Source organism: Pseudophryne corroboree, chromosome 7, assembly GCF_028390025.1.
Source record: "Pseudophryne corroboree isolate aPseCor3 chromosome 7, aPseCor3.hap2, whole genome shotgun sequence".
In the NCBI taxonomy this organism is placed as follows: domain Eukaryota; kingdom Metazoa; phylum Chordata; class Amphibia; order Anura; family Myobatrachidae; genus Pseudophryne; species Pseudophryne corroboree.
This window is the reverse complement of record NC_086450.1, coordinates 241742032-241758705: the sequence shown is the minus strand read 5'-3', so window position 1 is coordinate 241758705 and position 16674 is coordinate 241742032. Positions and strand designations below refer to the sequence as shown.

Sequence of the window (16674 nt, the reverse complement as noted above, 5' to 3'; positions counted from 1 at the left end):
TCCCAAGTAGCCGCAGGCACCACAATAGGTTGGTTCACATGAAAAACTGATACCACCTTAGGAAGGAATTGGGAACGAGTCCTCAATTCCGCCTTATCCATATAAAATACAGATAAGGGCTTTTGTATGACAAAACCGCCAATTCTGATACACGCCTGGCCGACGCCACGGCCCACAGCATGACCACTTTCCACGTGAGGTATTGTAGCTCCACGGATTTAAGTGGCTCAACCCAATGCGACTTCAGGAAATATAACACCACGTTGAGATCCCACGGTGCCACTTGAGGCACAAGCGGGGGCTGACTATGCAGCACTCCCTTAACAAAAGTCCGAACTTCAGGCAGTGAAGCCCGTTCTATTTTGGAAGAAAATCGATAGAGCCGAAATCTGGACCTTCATGGAACCCAATTTTAGGCCCATAGTCACCTCTGACTGTAGGAAGTGCAGAAATCGACCTAGCTGAAATTTCTCCTTTGGGGCCTTCCTGGCCTCACAGCACGCAACATATTTCCACCATATGCGGTGATAATGGTTTGCGTTCACTTCTTTCCTAGCTTTAAATAGTGTAGGGATAACTTCCTCCGGAATGCCCTTTTCCTTCAGGATCCAGCGTTCAACCGCCATGCCGTCAAACGCAGCAGCGGTACGTCTTGGAACAGACAGGCCCCCTGCTGCAGCAGGTCCTGTCTGAGCGGCAGAGGCCATGGGTCCTCTGAGATCAATTCTTGGAGTTCTGGTTACCAAGCTCTTCTTGGCCAACCCGGAACAATGAGTATAGTTCTTACTCCTCTCCTCCTTATTATTCTCATTACCCTGGGTAAGAGAGGCAGAGAAGGGAACACATACACCGACTGGTACACCCACGGTGTTACCAGAGCGTCCACAGCTATCGCCTGAGGGTCCCTTGACCTGGCGCAATATCTTTGTAGCTTTTTGTTGAGGCGGGACGCCATCATGTCCACCTGTGGCCTTTCCCAACGGTGTACAATCATTTGGAAAACTTCTGGATGAAGTCCCCACTCTCCCGGGTGGAGGTCGTGTCTTCTGAGACAGTCTGCTTCTCAGTTGTCCACTCCGGGAATGAACACTGCTGACAGTGCTAACACATGATTTTCCGCCCATCGGAGAATCCTTGTGGCTTCTGCCATCGCCATCCTGCTTCTTGTGCCGCCCTGTCGGTTTACATGAGCGACCGCCGTGATGTTGTCTGACTGGATCAACACCGGCCGGTGTTGAAGCAGGGGTCTAGCCTGACTTAGGGCATTGTAAATGGCCCTTAGTTCCAGAATATTTATGTGTAGGGAAGTCTCCTGACTTTTCCATAGCCTTGGAAGTTTCTTCCCTGTGTGACTGCCCCCCAGCCTCAAAGGCTGGCATCCGTGGTCACCAGGACCCAGTCCTGTATGCCGAATCTGCGGCCCCCTAGAAGATGAGCACTCTGCAGCCACCACAACAGCGACACCCTGGCCCTTGGAGACAGGGTTATCCGCCGATGCATCTGAAGATGCGACCCGGACCACTTGTCCAACAGATCCCACTGGAAAATCCTTGCATGGGACCTGGCGAATGGAATTTCTTCGTAAGAAGCTACCATCCTTCCAGGGCTCGCGTGCATTGATGCACCGACACCTGTATACGTATTAGGAGGTCTCTGTCTAGAGACGACAACTCCTTGGACTTCTCCTCCGGGAGAAACCCTTTTTATCCTGTTCTGTGTCCAGAACCATACCCAGGAACAGTAGACGCGTCGTAGGAACCAGCTGCGACTTTGGAATATTCAGAATCCAGCCGTGCTGTTGTAGCACTTCCCGAGATAGTGCTACTCCGCCGAACAACTGCTCCCTGGACCTCGCCTTTATAAGGAGATCGTCCAAGTACGGGATAATTATTTCGGCCATTACCTTGGTAAATACCTCGGTGCCGGGGACAGACCAACGGCAACGTCTGGAATTGGTAATGACAATCCTGTACCACAATTTTGAGGTACTCCTGGTGAAGAGGGTAAATAGGGACATGCAGGTAAGCATCCTTGATGTCCAGTGATACCATGAAATTCTCCAGGCTTGCAATAATCGCCCTGAGCGATTCCATTTTGTACTTGAACCTTCGTATATAAGTGTTCAAGGCTTTCAATTTTAGAATGGGTCTCACCGAACCGTCTGGTTTCGGTACCACAACATTTTGGAATAGTAACCCCGGCCTTGTTGAAGGAGGGGTACCTTGATTTCACCTGCTGGAAGTACAGCTTGTGAATTGCCGCCAGTACTACCTTTCTCCGAGGGCAGCAGGCAAGGCTGATGTGAGGTAACGGCGAGGGGGAGTCGCCTCGAACTCCAGCCTGTAACCCTGTGATACTATTTTCAGAACTTAGGGATCCACCTGTGGGCAAGCCCACTGGTCCCTGAAGTTCCCGAGACGCGCCCCTACCGCACCTGTCTCCACCTGTGGAGCCCCAACGTCATGCGGTGGACTCAGAGGAAGCGGGGGAAGATTTTTGATCCTGGGAACTGGCTGCTGGTGCAGCTTTTTCCTTCTTCCCTTGTCTCTGTGCAGAAGGGAAGCGCCTTTGACCCGCTTGCTTTTCTGAAGCCGAAAGGACTGTACCTGAAAATACAGTGCTTTCTTAGGCTGTGAGGAAACCTGAGGTAAAAAATTTTCTTCCCAGCTGTTGCTGTGGATACGAGGTCCCAGAGACCATCCCCAAACAATTCCTCACCCTTATAAGGCAGAATCTCCATGTGCCTTTTATAGGCAGCATCACCTGTCCACTGCCGGGTTTCTAATACCCTCCTGGCAGAATGGACATTGCATTAATTCTGGATGCCAGCCGGCAAATATCCCTCTGTGCATCCTTTATATCTAAGACGACGTCTTTAATATGCTCTATGTTAGCAAACTATTATCCCTGTCTTAGAGTATTAATATTATCTGACTGGGTATCAGACCCCGCTGCAGCAGCACTATTTATGCTGAGGCAATTGCAGGTCTCAGTATATAACCTGAGTGTGTATATACAGACTTCAGGATAGCCTCCTGCTTTTTATCAGCAGGCTCCTTCAAGGTGGCCGTATCCTAAGACGGCAGTGCCACCTTTTTTGACAAACGTGTGAGCGCCTTATCCACCCTAAGGGATATCTCCCAACGTGACCTATCCTCTGGCGGGAAAGGGTACGCCATCAGTAACTTTTTAGAAATTACCAGTTTCTTATCGGGGGAACCCACGCTACTTTACACACTTCATTCATTCATCTGATGGGGGAACAAAACACTGGCTGCTTTTTCTCCCCAAAAATAAAACCCCTTTTATGTGGTACTTGGGTTCATGTCAGAAATGCGTAACACATTTTTCATTGCCGAGAGCATGGAACGGATGTTCCTAGTGGATTGTGTATATGTCTCAACCTCGTCGACACTGGAGTCAGACTCCGTGTCGACATCTGTGTCTGCCATCTGAGGTAACGGGCGCTTTTTTGAGCCCCTGATGGCCTTTGAGACGCCTGGGCAGGCGCGGGCTGAGAAGCCGGCTGTCCCACAGCTGTTTTACGTCATCCAGCCTTCTATGTAAGGAGTTGACATTGTCGGTTAATACCTTCCACCTACCCATCCGCTCTGGTGTCGGCCCCACAGGGGGCGACATCCCATTTATCGGCCTCTGCTCCACCTCCACGTAACCTTCCTCATCCCACATGTCGACACAGCCGTACCGACACAGCACACACACAGGGAATGCTCTGACTGAGGACAGGACCCCACAAAGTCCTTTGGGGAGACAGAGAGAGAGTATGCCAGCACACACCAGAGCGCTATATAATGCAGGGATTAACACTATAACTGAGTGATTTTTCCCCTAATAGCTGCTTGTATAAACAATATTGCGCCTAAATTTAGTGCCCCCCCTCTCTTTTTAACCCTTTGAGCCTGAAAACTACAGGGGAGAGCCTGGGGAGCTGTCTTCCAGCTGCACTGTGAAGAGAAAATGGCGCCAGTGTGCTGAGGGAGATAGCTCCGCCCCTTTTTCGCTGACTTTTCTCCCGCTTTTTTATGGATTCTGGCAGGGGTATTTTTCACATATATAGCCTCTGGGGCTATACATTGTGATGATTTTGCCAGGCAAGGTGTTTATATTGCTGCTCAGGGCGCCCCCCCCCCCCCAGCGCCCTGCACCCATCAGTGACCGGAGTGTGAGGTGTGCATGAGGAGCAATGGCGCACAGCTGCAGTGCTGTGCGCTACCTTGGTGAAGACTGAAGTCTTCTGTCGTCGATTTTCCGGAACACTTCTTGCTTCTGGCTCTGTAAGGGGGCCGGCGGCGCGGCTCCGGGACCGAACATCAATGGCCGGTTCCATGCGGTCGATCCCTCTGGAGCTAATGGTGTCCAGTAGCCTAAGAAGCCCAAGCTACCACCAGTTAGGTAGGTTCGCTTCTTCTCCCCTTAGTCCCTCGCTGCAGTGAGTCTGTTGCCAGCAGGTCTCACTGTAAAATAAAAAACCTAAAATATACTTTCTTTCTAGGAGCTCAGGAGAGCCCCTAGTGTGCATCCAGCTCAGCCGGGCACAAGAATCTAACTGAGGTCTGAAAGAGGGTCTTAGTGGGAGGAGCCAGTGCACACCAGGTAGTCCTAAAGCTTTCTTTAGTTGTGCCCAGTCTCCTGCGGAGCCGCTAATGCCCATGGTCCTTACGGAGTCCCAGCATCCACTTAGGACGTCAGAGAAAAAACGAACGGCATCCAACCTGTTAAAACGACTGCATCCCACAAAAGGATGCGTCATCAAACGTTGTGAGGGAACCTATCTCAAGAAGGTAGACGTACCAGTGGTATCTGCCGAGAGTAACTTAACCAAGGCATCCCCAAACCCCGGTTACACCTTCATAGGGAAGATACTCCAGTATCCCTCAGAGTCAACTTCAGCATTCCCTTGGTGAATCCACAACGCCCTCCCAGCCGAGAGAGCCATGGAAGTGGTCCGTGCACCCAAGAGTCCTAGTCTCACGGCAGCCTGCCGCAATGTTATAGAGAAGACCCAAGCTAAGAAACGTCCCCTCTCTCTCTAGGGTAATTCTATCGGATGCCAAGGTAACCGACCATTTCTGAATACAAGCACTCCCCCATGCGTATGCAATGCAAATATCATCAAAGCATATAATTAAAATATCACTTATCTTCCTGTATACGATCCATTGTGACAGGGCCCCGTGCAGACCAGGGGTCGACTTTCACTTTATTCTGTCCGCGGCGGGCAAAGAATAAACACTCGGACTCCTCGTGAGGATCTGAGACCATCTCCTCACGGCTGACCTAGAGCTTTATCAACAGAGCGACGAGCACACGAGAAGGAATAATTTTACTTCAGCATTCATTAGAACTTGTAATATGAATATACATATTTAAATACACATATACACACATATATATATATATATATATATATATATATATATATAAGTATTTTGTCTAGAACCCCAGGGTCCCTAGTGACATTAATGTGTGCTGAATCTGTAAGACCATGTACTGAATGCCCAAGTTGTGGTTCTGACCAGGAAACCTTATGGTCGACATAAAACATAGTATTCGTCGACATCAGGGAGTAGTAACTAGGTAAAAATAACATTCTTGCGACCCCGAGGGGTTCGAGGGAAGTATATACACATACATTTAATATCATTCCCCCACAAATAAAACCACGTCTGTGCTAGAGCTATAGACCCATGGAACCGTACTCTATACAGGCATAGGTTATTTACTTCATGTTAATTTACACCCAGTAATAACAGTTGGCGCCGACAGGTCACCCACATACTACTGTGTCACCCATACAGTGTTTACTTTTGAAAAAAAGCATACAACTACCGACCTGCTGACACTTGATCTACAGACCCAAGTACCATCAGGAGTCGGCAATGCCGACAGAGTGATTCCCATAGCCATTTTGTGGCAGAGCACTCACACATGTCGACACATGTGTACTATAAAGCTATAACGGGTATATGTGACAGGGAAAACACAGAACACAATTACAACTCATTGGGGTATATGCAATTGCCGGCGAATCACGGCAATTTTTCGCCCGTTTTTTAATTCGACACAATTCGACCGTCGAATTCCGGCAAGTGGGTGCCGAAATTCAACATATTCAATAAAAAACGGATTTGACAGTCCCGCTGTCGAAAAACGGCCGATTTAACGGATTTTGATCCGATTTTTAAAAAACGGGAAAAAACGGTAAAAAATCAGAAAAAAAATTGCGCGGGGTCCCCCCTCCAAAGCATAACCAGCCTCGGGCTCTTCGAGCCGGTCCTGGTTCTAAAAATCCGGGGGAAAAACTGACAGGGGATCCCCCGTATTTTTAAAACCAGCACCGGGCTCTGCGCCTGGTGCTGGTGCAAAAAATACGGGGGACAAAAAGAGTAGGGGTCCCCCGTATTTTTTACACCAGCATCGGGCTCCACTAGCTGGACAGATAATGCCACAGCCGGGGGTCACTTTTATACAGCGCCCTGCGGCCGTGGCATTAAATATCCAACTAGTCACCCGAGGCTGTCCCCCCCATCCAAGGGCTGCGGATGGGGGGCTGATAGCCTTGAGAAAAATGAAAGAATATTGTTTTTTCCAGTAGTACTACAAGTCCCAGCAAGCCTCCCCCGCAAGCCGGTACTTGGAGAACCACAAGTACCAGCATGCGGGAGAAAAAAAACGGGCCAGCTGGTACCTGTAGTTCTACTGGAAAAAAAATACCCAAATAAAAACAGGAGACACACACCGTGAAAGTAAAACTTTATTTCACACCTGCCGACACACACATACTTACCTATGTTGACCCGCCGACTGCCACGCCCCCCTCGTCACTGAAGAATCCGGGGTACCTGTGAATAAAAGTATACTCACCTGATCCAGTGTCCAGATTATAATCCACGTGCTTGGCAAAAAAAAAAAAATTAACCCTTGGATGGGGGGGGGACAGCCTCGGGCTTCACCCCTGGCCCTTGGGTGGCTGGGGGGGGGACCCCTTGATTGAAGGGGTCCCCACTCCCCCAGGGTACCCCGGCCAGGGGTGACTAGTTGGATATTTAATGCCACGGCCGCAGGGCGCTGTATAAAAGTGACCCCCGGCTGTGGCATTATCTGTCCAGCTAGTGGAGCCCGATCCTTGTGTAAAAAATACGGGGGACCCCTACTCTTTTTTTTCCCCCGTATTTTTTGCACCAGCACCAGGCGCAGAGCCCGGTGCTGGTTTTAAAAATACGGGGGATCCCCTGTCAGTTTTTTCCCCGGATTTTTTGAACCAGGACCGGCTCGAAGAGCCCGAGGCTGGTTATGCTTTGGAGGGAGGACCCCACGCAATTTTTTTTCTGATTTTTAACATTCCATTTAAAAAAAATAAAAATAATAATAATAATATTTAAAAATATATAAATAATACTTGTGCCTCCAAAATAGACAAACCAAGTACCTAATCCCTTCTAACATAAATAGATATGCTATTACCAATAAAAAAAACACCAAAAAAAAACATGTTTTTAAAAATTTTTATTAGATTCCGCCAGCAAAGTGTGGCGGATTGAAAATGACGAATTTACTGTCTAAAAGCACTGTTGTCGAATTTACAAACTTCAATTGAATATACTTTTGTCGAATTGCCGCATTTGTACCATTGCAGAAATGTCGAATTTGACAAATGTCGAATTTCAAAAAGTCGAATTTGGAAAGTCCGTTTTTTTGGCGAAAAGTACTGAATTGCATTGTCGAATTTTTTTAGTGCTATATTTTTCTATTTTGCACTAAAATCACCGTGTCCCCCCGTTTTTCAATGTTAGCTGCCTAACAGTATTTTTGGCGGGGACATGAGGAGAAAATGGCACTGTAACGAGTTGTGAGGGCTAAGCCCCACCCCCTCTCGGCGCGCTTCAGCCCCGCTAATATTTTTCATATTTATACTGGCGGGGGTCCGTATACAGTGTCTATGCACTGTATACATCTTTTACCATTATCAGGAAGAGGTATATGGCTGCCCAGGGTGCCCCCCCTGCACCCTGCACCCTTGTAGTGCCGCTCGTGAGTGGGAGCAATGGCGCGCAGCACGACCGCTGCACGGTACCTCCGAGACTTGAAGTCTTCTGCCGTCACTGAAGTCTTCTTTTCTTCCAATACTCACCTGGCTTCTTTCTTCTGGCTTCTGTGAGGGGGTTGACGGCGCGGCTCCGGGAACAAGCAGCTAGGCGCACCAAGTGATCGAACCCTCTGGAGATAATGGTGTCCAGTAGCCTAAGAAGCAGAGCCCTTAACTCACAGAAGTAGGTCTGACTTCTCTCCCCTCAGTCCCACGAAGCAGAGAGCCTGTAGCCAGCAGGTCTCTCTGAAAATAAAAAACCTAGCATAAAGTTTTTCTAGAGAAACTCAGTAGAGCTCCCCTAGTGTGTGACCAGTCTCTCCTGGGCACATAATCTAACTGGAGTCTGGGGGAGGGGCATAGAGGGAGGAGCCAGTTCACACCCATTCAAAGTCTTAGTCCTTACGGAGTCCCCAGCATCCTCTAGGACGTATGAGAAAACAACTCCCAACTGACATTTCAAACAATTGAATACCCCCCTCAGTCGCATACAGATATACAAACGTTGCATAACAAATGAATCCACACAGTCTCCAGGGGCATTCTCAAGTGACCTGGCATGCCAAGAGGGGCTGCTTGGCACAACTGCAGCAAATATATTTGAGGACACATGTGTACGAGTAATTCTGCAGTGAAAGCCAGACACGTTCAGGTTTGAGTGCACTGAACCTCCTCTCCCTTCCCATCCCAGAGAAATAAAACATCTCCAGCCCACAAACATTCTAAATCTCTCATTGCATATACCTTATTAAATATAAAAGGCTTCAAATATTGCATATATTTTATTTAGCTCATTATCAGACGGGCTCTTTTGTTTGTTACTGAACAATATACATCTTACTGCCTACCACCTTGTACAATAGGGTCCAAGATTACAGCAATACGGAAAGGCATCTTTAAGGTAGATACCCTGTCTTTTCCAATGTGGGCACTGGCCCAGGGAATGTGAAAGTAGTCTTTTTTTTTACACAGATTAAAGTTATCAGAGTGCTGCAAAGAAAGCCCTGTGCTAAAACATGGACAGAAAACAATTATATTCTTAATAGTTACTAGTTCTTTAAAAATGACAGATCATCATAACGGTAATGTGAGCGCCCGGACAGAGCTATACTTGAATTGCTCCATCTGGCAATGTCTAAAGGCCGCCGGCACGCGAAACACTTGAATTTTCCCCAGAAAGGTAAGGAGCAGCATTAGTCTTTTATTATATAGGATTGTAGTTGCGAGCGTACAATGCTGAATGCAATACAATTATCACAAATAAGGGACAGTAAATCCACCACAATCCCAGTTGTCTGTACTCGGATTTATTGGGTTAGTACAGGTGGAACATGCTTATACAATGTAGCTGGAGTGGTTATCCATTTATGCACGGAGTTGTTGTACAACAGCTGGAAAGTCAATGGTTGCTTGAAAAAAAAAAAAAAAGGTTATGGAATGTTTATTCTATTTGGTAAATGGAACCAGTCTAGAACACACAAAACTAGCCACTGTCGCATTACCATCTAGTAACATACCCGCAGTCAATCCATGATACAGTAGCTCTTCCTTTCACATCCTGAGCAACATCAGATAGCAGTTTCAGCTGACGCTCTGCAGCTTGGGCTAAAAAATAAACAAATATTCTCAAAGTATTCCAGGAAATGTTTTAAGTGGAGTAAAAATAGGATTTTGGTACTTACCAGATAAATCCTTTTCTTTGAATCCATAGGGGGCACTGGAGTACTCTTGGGGATATGGACGGTTCCACTGGAACTAGGCACTGAACAATTAAACTTTGACTATACCTCCCCTCCATATCCCAGAGTACCTCAGTGTTTTTTACTGAGCCGAACTGGAGCTATAGAGGTTGACAATGGAGAAATACATATAACAAAACTGGACAACAATAAAGTTGACACCAACAAAAAATGACAACTAAAAGTTGACACCAACCCGACAGAATTTCTAATTTGAAACAGTCGGTAAGAGTGTGTTACCATAATATTCCCTGCACTTACCACAACCAGGTAATAACTGCTCTGGGTGGGAGTCCAGTGCCCCCTATGGATTCAAAGAAAAGGATTTATCTGGTAAGTACCAAAATCCTATTTTCTTTTTCATCCACTAGGGGTCACTGGAGTACTCTTGGGACGTACCAAAGTTTCCCCCGTGGGCGGGAGAGCTATTTGGCACTTGTAACACTAAACGGCCAAAGCTAGATGCCGATGCCGCAAAAGTATCAAACTTATAAAAGCGCACAAACGTGTGCACTGATGACCATGTAGCCGCCCGGCAAAGCTGTGTCGTAGAAGCTCCACGACCAGCTGCCCATGAAGTTCCAACAGAATGTGTGGAATGAGCTGTTACCGATGTAGGCGGCTGTAATCTAGCCTGAAGATAAGCCTGACGTATGGTCAGTTTTATCCATCTGGATAGGGTCTGCTTAGAGGCTGGCCAACCCCTCTTGGCAGCATCATAGAGAACAAACAACGTATTCGTCTTACGAAGTGTAGACGTTCGAGACACATAAACGCGTAAAGCGCGTACCACATCCAGAGTTTCAGAATGTCCTAATAACACAGGAACTACTATTGGTTGGTTGATGTGAAAAGTAGAGATGAGCGGGTTCGGTTCCTCTGAATCCGAACCCGCCCGAACTTCAGGTTTTTTACACGGGTCCGAGCAGGCTCGGATCTTCCCGCCTTGCTCGGCTAACCCGAGCGCGCCCGAACGTCATCATCACGCTGTCGGATTCTCGCGAGGCTCGGATTCTATCGCGAGACTCGGATTCTATATAAGGAGCCGCGCGTCGCCGCCATTTTCACACGTGCATTGAGAGTCATAGGGAGAGGACGTGGCTGGCGTCCTCTCCGTTTAGAGAAGAGAGAGACACAGTATTTTCGGGGAGCATTATTAGGAGGAGTACTACTATACTGTATACTACTATACTACTTGCTGAAGTGATATTTATAGATTAGATAGTGTGACTGTAAGTGTATTATCTGACTTGTGGGGGAGACACTGACAGTGGGGAGCAGTTAGAGTCTGAGAGCAGGACTCAGGAGTACATATAACGTACAGTGCACACTTTTGCTGCCAGAGTCAGTGCCACACTGCCATTGTTGTGACCATACTGACCACCAGTATAATAATATATTTTGTGATTGTCTGCTTAGGCCTCGGAGTACTAGTTGCAAGTTGCAAGCAACGTGACCTGTCCTGAAGTGACCACCAGTTTAATAATCAATCACCACCAGTTTAATATATATATATATATATATATATATATATATATATATATATATATATATATATATATAATTGTATATAATATATATATATATATATAATATTGTATACCACCTACCCGTGGTTTTTTTTTTTTTTCATTCTTCTTTATACATACTACTATAGTAGCTTACTGTAGCAGTCTGCGGTGCTGTGCTGACCTGACAGTGTCCAGCAGGTCCGTCATCGGTCATTACATAATAAATATATATAGTACCTGTCCGGCTGCAGTACTAGTGATATTATATTGATTTCATCTCATTATCAATAATTTATCATCCAGTCTAGACTCTATATTAGCAGCATCCACAGTACGTTAGTCCACGGCTGTAGCTACCTCTGTGTCGGCACTCGGCAGTCCATCCATAATTGTATACCACCTACCCGTGGTTTTTTTTTTTTCTTTCTTCTTTGTACATACTACTATAGAGTATAGTAGCTTCAGTGATCGCGCCGAGCAAAATAAATTGTGGGTCCTAGGGACCCCTCACTATAAAAAATTGGGGTCCTACTTCACCGTTTCTGGGTCGCATCACACTTTGAGGGGTGAGGGAAGGCTGCAGTTGGCACTGTGCGGGGGCCAGGTGGCATTTAGGATAGAGGGGTAAAAAAGCAAGTAGCAGTTGGGGCAGAAGCAGGGAGAAGTTGGGGCAGAGCTGGGAGTAGAGGGGGGCTGTAAAGGCAGGCAGCACTTGGGGTAGGGAGAGGGTAAGTTCAGACAGTAGTTGAAACAGTGTTGGGGTGGCTAGTGGCAGGCAGTGCTGGGAGTAGTTAGGGGTTATTTGTAGATAGCAGCTGTGGCAGTACTGGGGGGCAAGGAGGGATTTAGGGGCAGGAAGTACTGGGGGTACAAAAGAGGCATGGCTAGATAGCAGCTAGTGCAGTAGTGGGGGCATGGAGGGGTTTAGGGGCTGGTAGTATTGGGGGTATAGAGGGGGCACAAGTAGATAGCTTGGGTGGTACAGGGTGGCAAGGAGAGGGTTAGGGTCAGGCAGTACTGGGGGTAGGGATGTGGCTTGGGTAGATAGCAGCTGGGGCAGTACTGGAGAGCAAGGGGGGGTTAGGGGCAGAAGTACTGGTAGGGAGGGGGCATGGATAGATACTGGGGATAGAAAGGAGGCATGGGTAGATACTGTGGGTAGGGGATAGCTGGGGCTGTACTGGGGTCAAGGAGGGGGTTAGATGCAGGAAGTGCTGGGGCTAGAGAGACAGCATGGGTAGATACTGGGGGCAGTGGATAAGTGGGACAGTGCAGGGGGGCGAGGGGGTTAGAGGCAGGAAGTACTGGGGGTAGGGTAAGGGTAGATGGCTGCTGGGGCAACGGAGTCACGACCTCTACACATGTGTGTGGCTGGCAGCGGGGACCCTGGGCGTATATGACAGCACGCCTATAGTACTATATACACATCTTACCAGGTGCCGAGTGCAGGAAGTAAGGCTGAGGAAGTAGCCGTGGCTGTGTGTGGGCACTCTCCAATGATGGCATCCTGGTCAGCGGAGCTGCAGCCAAGGAGAAGATGCTGAAGCGCTGGGTGTGTAGGAGGGGTGACGGCTGGTATCTAGGAGGCGATGTCCGGTGCTCGGCAGATGCTCCTTTCGGGACTCGTGAGACGGCTCTGCGCGTGACAGCTTGGCCGGTCTCTGTCACAGGGAGAGGGTGAAGGATGAAGACAGACATTCTGCTGCCCAGGAAGTACGCTAGCTGCTGCATGGGTTGTTACTGTTAGGCAGTGGGGTCAGGCCGCTCTGATGCGGCTGGCCGCTGTCGGTGTATCAGGGCAGACAAGTGGAGCAGGTCAGTAAAATCTTATTGGCTGACACTGTGCACACAGGCATCAGCGCGTCCTGCAGGACCCGCTCATTTTTAAAAACTGTGTCAATGCGCTATAACGCGTATTTTGTGATCACTGGAGGGTGTTAGAGAGAGGGGGAGGAGCAGGAGATAGGGAGGGATGCGAGTGAGAGTGTTAGAGAGGGAGGGAGAGAGAGAGGGGAGTAAGAAAGAGAAACAGTGTCAGAGAGAGGTACAGAGAGACAGCGTCAGGGAGCGAGAGAGGTGCATGAGAGAGTATGTCAGGGAGAGAGATGGAGAGGAGCATGAGAGAGTGTGTCAGGGAGAGAGATGGAGAGGAGCATGAGAGAGTGTCAGGAAGAGGGGAGGTAGAGGCGCATGAGTGTGTCAGGGAGAGAGAGGGAGAGGCACATGAGTGTCAGGGAGAAAGAGAGGCAAGACAAAGGGAGAGGGAGGGAGAGCTGCATGAGAGAGAGATGGAGAGGAGCATGAGAGAGTGTCAGGAAGAGGGGAGGGAGAGGCGCATGAGTGTGTCAGGGAGAGAGGGAGAGGCACATGAGTGTCAGGGAGAGAGAGGCAAGATAAAGGGAGAGGGAGGGAGAGCTGCATGAGAGAGAGATGGAGAGGAGCATGAGAGTGCGTCAGGGAGAGAGGGAGAGGCACATGAGTGTCAGGGAGAGAGAGAGGCAAGACAAAGGGAGAGGGAGGGAGAACTGCATGAGGGAGAGAGGGAGAGGCACATGAGAGTGTGTCAGGGAGAGAGGAAAAGGCGCATGAGTGTGTCAGGGAGAGAGAGGGAGAGGCACATGAGTGTCAGGGAGAGAGAGAGGCAAGACAAAGGGAGAGGGAGGGAGAGCTGCATGAGAGAGAGAGGGAGAGGCACATGAGAGAGTGTCAGGGAGAGAGGGAGAGGAGCAAGACAGAGTGTCAGGGAGAGGGAGGGAGAGCTGCGTGAGAAAGGGAGAGGCACATGAGAGAGTGTCAGGGAGAGGGAGGGAGAGCTGCATGAGAGAGAGAGAGGGAGAGGCACATGAGAGAGTGTCAGGGAGAGAGGGAGAGGCGCATGAGTGTCAGGGAGAGGAGCAAGACAGAGTGTCAGGGAGAGGGAGGGAGAGCTGCGTGAGAAAGGGAGAGGCACATGAGAGAGTGTCAGGGAGAGGGAGGGAGAGGCGCATGAGAGTGTCAGGAAGAGGGGAGGGAGAGGCGCATGAGAGAAAGTCAGGGAGAGAGAGGGAGAGGCACATGAGTGTCAGGGAGAGGAGCAAGACAGTGTGTCAGGGAGAGAGAGGGAGAGGCATATGAGAGTCAGAGGCACATGAGAGAGAGTGTCAGGGAGAGGCACATGAGAGAGAGTGGAGCAAGACAGTGTCCGGAAGAGGGAGGGAGAGGCGCATGAGAGTGTCAGGCAGAGAGGGAGAGGCACATGAGCGAGAGTGTCAGGGATAGAGAGGGAGAGGCACATGAGAGATTATCAGGGAGAGGCACATGAGAGTGTCAGGGAGAGGAGCAAGACAGAGTATCAGGTAGAGAGAGGGAGAGGCACATGAGAGAGTGTTAGGGAGAGGGAGGGAGAGACGCATGAGAGATTGTCAGGGAGAGAGAGGGGCAAGAGTGTCAGGGAGGGAGAGGTGCATGTGAGAGAGTTAGATATAGAGGAAAAAGACAGTGAGTGTCCATGTGAGAGGGGGGGGGGGGGCAGCAGCATGAGATACACTACCAACTACAGCAGCTCAGGCACAGGTCTCTGATGGGGCCGGCAGTTCATTGCGTTAAGCCCCGCCCCCTAATTACCCGCGAATCACGGCATGACCTGCATGTACTAGGGGCAGACACTGCAGAGCAGACTGACTGGGCCGGGCTTAGTACTCTCTCTCCCAAACCCCCCCCCCCACCGTGCTACATCCTCCGTGGCTGCCTGCAGCTACCGCGTTACACAGGCTGCAGCCACCGCAGTGGTTTCCAGTCAGCATAGTACTCAGATCCTCCACGGCCAGAAGTGAAGGGGAAAGGTACATTTCTCCGGCCGGACAGCCTCACCTCCTCCCTCAGCGATGCGGACACCTGCCAGCGCACTATAATGAGTCAGGCTGACTCACTATAGTAGTAGTACCTGGCTGTCTTGCATAATGCCGCCGGCCACGGGCACTTCATTGAGGCTAGTTCTGCCCCCTCTGTCTCTGCTGCGGGATCGGAGCTGAGACTTCCGATTGTAGCAGGGAGCCAGCGTCCACTACACTACAAACCGCTGCTGTCACTGACTGCTGTGACAGCAGGATAATCCCTGTCATATGCGCGCGGAGCAGACGGTGAGGTGAGGGGAGGCGGGGCGGGAGAACACACTGTGCATGGTCTCCTCCCCTTACAAGTTCCTCCTCTGCTGCCCTGGAGACGGAACTGACTGACAGCGCAGGACAGCGCTGCTGGTCAGAGCGCGTCCTGAGGGACCCTGCGTTTTTTTCTTTTTGAGTCCCCATCATCAATTCTCGGGTAAAATACGCGCCATAGCGCGTTTTTGCGATCACTGAGCTTACTGTAGCAGTCTGCGGTGCTGCTGAGCTGACAGTGTCCAGCAGGTCCATCATCAGTCATCATTACCTAATAAATATATTATCTACCTGTCCGGCTGCAGTACTAGTGATATTATATATACATACATATATATATTGATTTCATCTCATTATCAATCATCCAGTCTATATTAGCAGCAGACACAGTACGTTAGTCCACGGCTGTAGCTACCTCTGTGTCGGCACTCAGCAGTCCATCCATAATTGTATACCACCTACCCGTGGTTTTTTTTTTTTCGTTCTTCTTTGTACATACTACTATAGTATAGTAGCTTACTGTAGCAGTCTGCGGTGCTGCTGAGCTGACAGTGTCCAGCAGGTCCGTCATCAGTCATCATTACCTAATAAATATATTATCTACCTGTCCGGCTGCAGTACTAGTGATATTATATATACATACATATATATATTGATTTCATCTCATTATCAATCATCCAGTCTATATTAGCAGCAGACACAGTACGTTAGTCCACGGCTGTAGCTACCTCTGTGTCGGCACTCGGCAGTCCATCCATAAGTATACTAGTATCCATCCATCTCCATTGTTTACCTGAGGTGCCTTTTAGTTGTGCCTATTAAAATATGGAGAACAAAAATGTTGAGGTTCCAAAATTAGGGAAAGATCAAGATCCACTTCCACCTCGTGCTGAAGCTGCTGCCACTAGTCATGGCCGAGACGATGAAATGCCAGCAACGTCGTCTGCCAAGGCCGATGCCCAATGTCATAGTACAGAGCATGTCAAATCCAAAACACCAAATATCAGTAAAAAAAGGACTCCAAAACCTAAAATAAAATTGTCGGAGGAGAAGCGTAAACTTGCCAATATGCAATTTACCACACGGAGTGGCAAGGAACGGCTGAGGCCCTGGCCTATGTTCATGGCTAGTGGTTCAGCTTCACATGAGGATGGAAGCACTCAGCCTCTCGCTAGAAAACT

At 48.9% G+C, this 16674-nt stretch overlaps 1 protein-coding gene across 1 annotated transcript in view; it reads right to left on the bottom strand.

The window, feature by feature from the left end:
* The window catches only part of PDIA5 (protein disulfide isomerase family A member 5), a 295349-nt gene that overhangs the window by 195671 nt on the left and 83004 nt on the right, over nt 1-16674 (bottom strand). The window contains exon 3 of the mRNA XM_063934059.1: nt 9625-9712. Coding sequence (XP_063790129.1) covers nt 9625-9712 — 88 coding nt within the window. The remainder of the gene's footprint in view (nt 1-9624; nt 9713-16674) is intronic.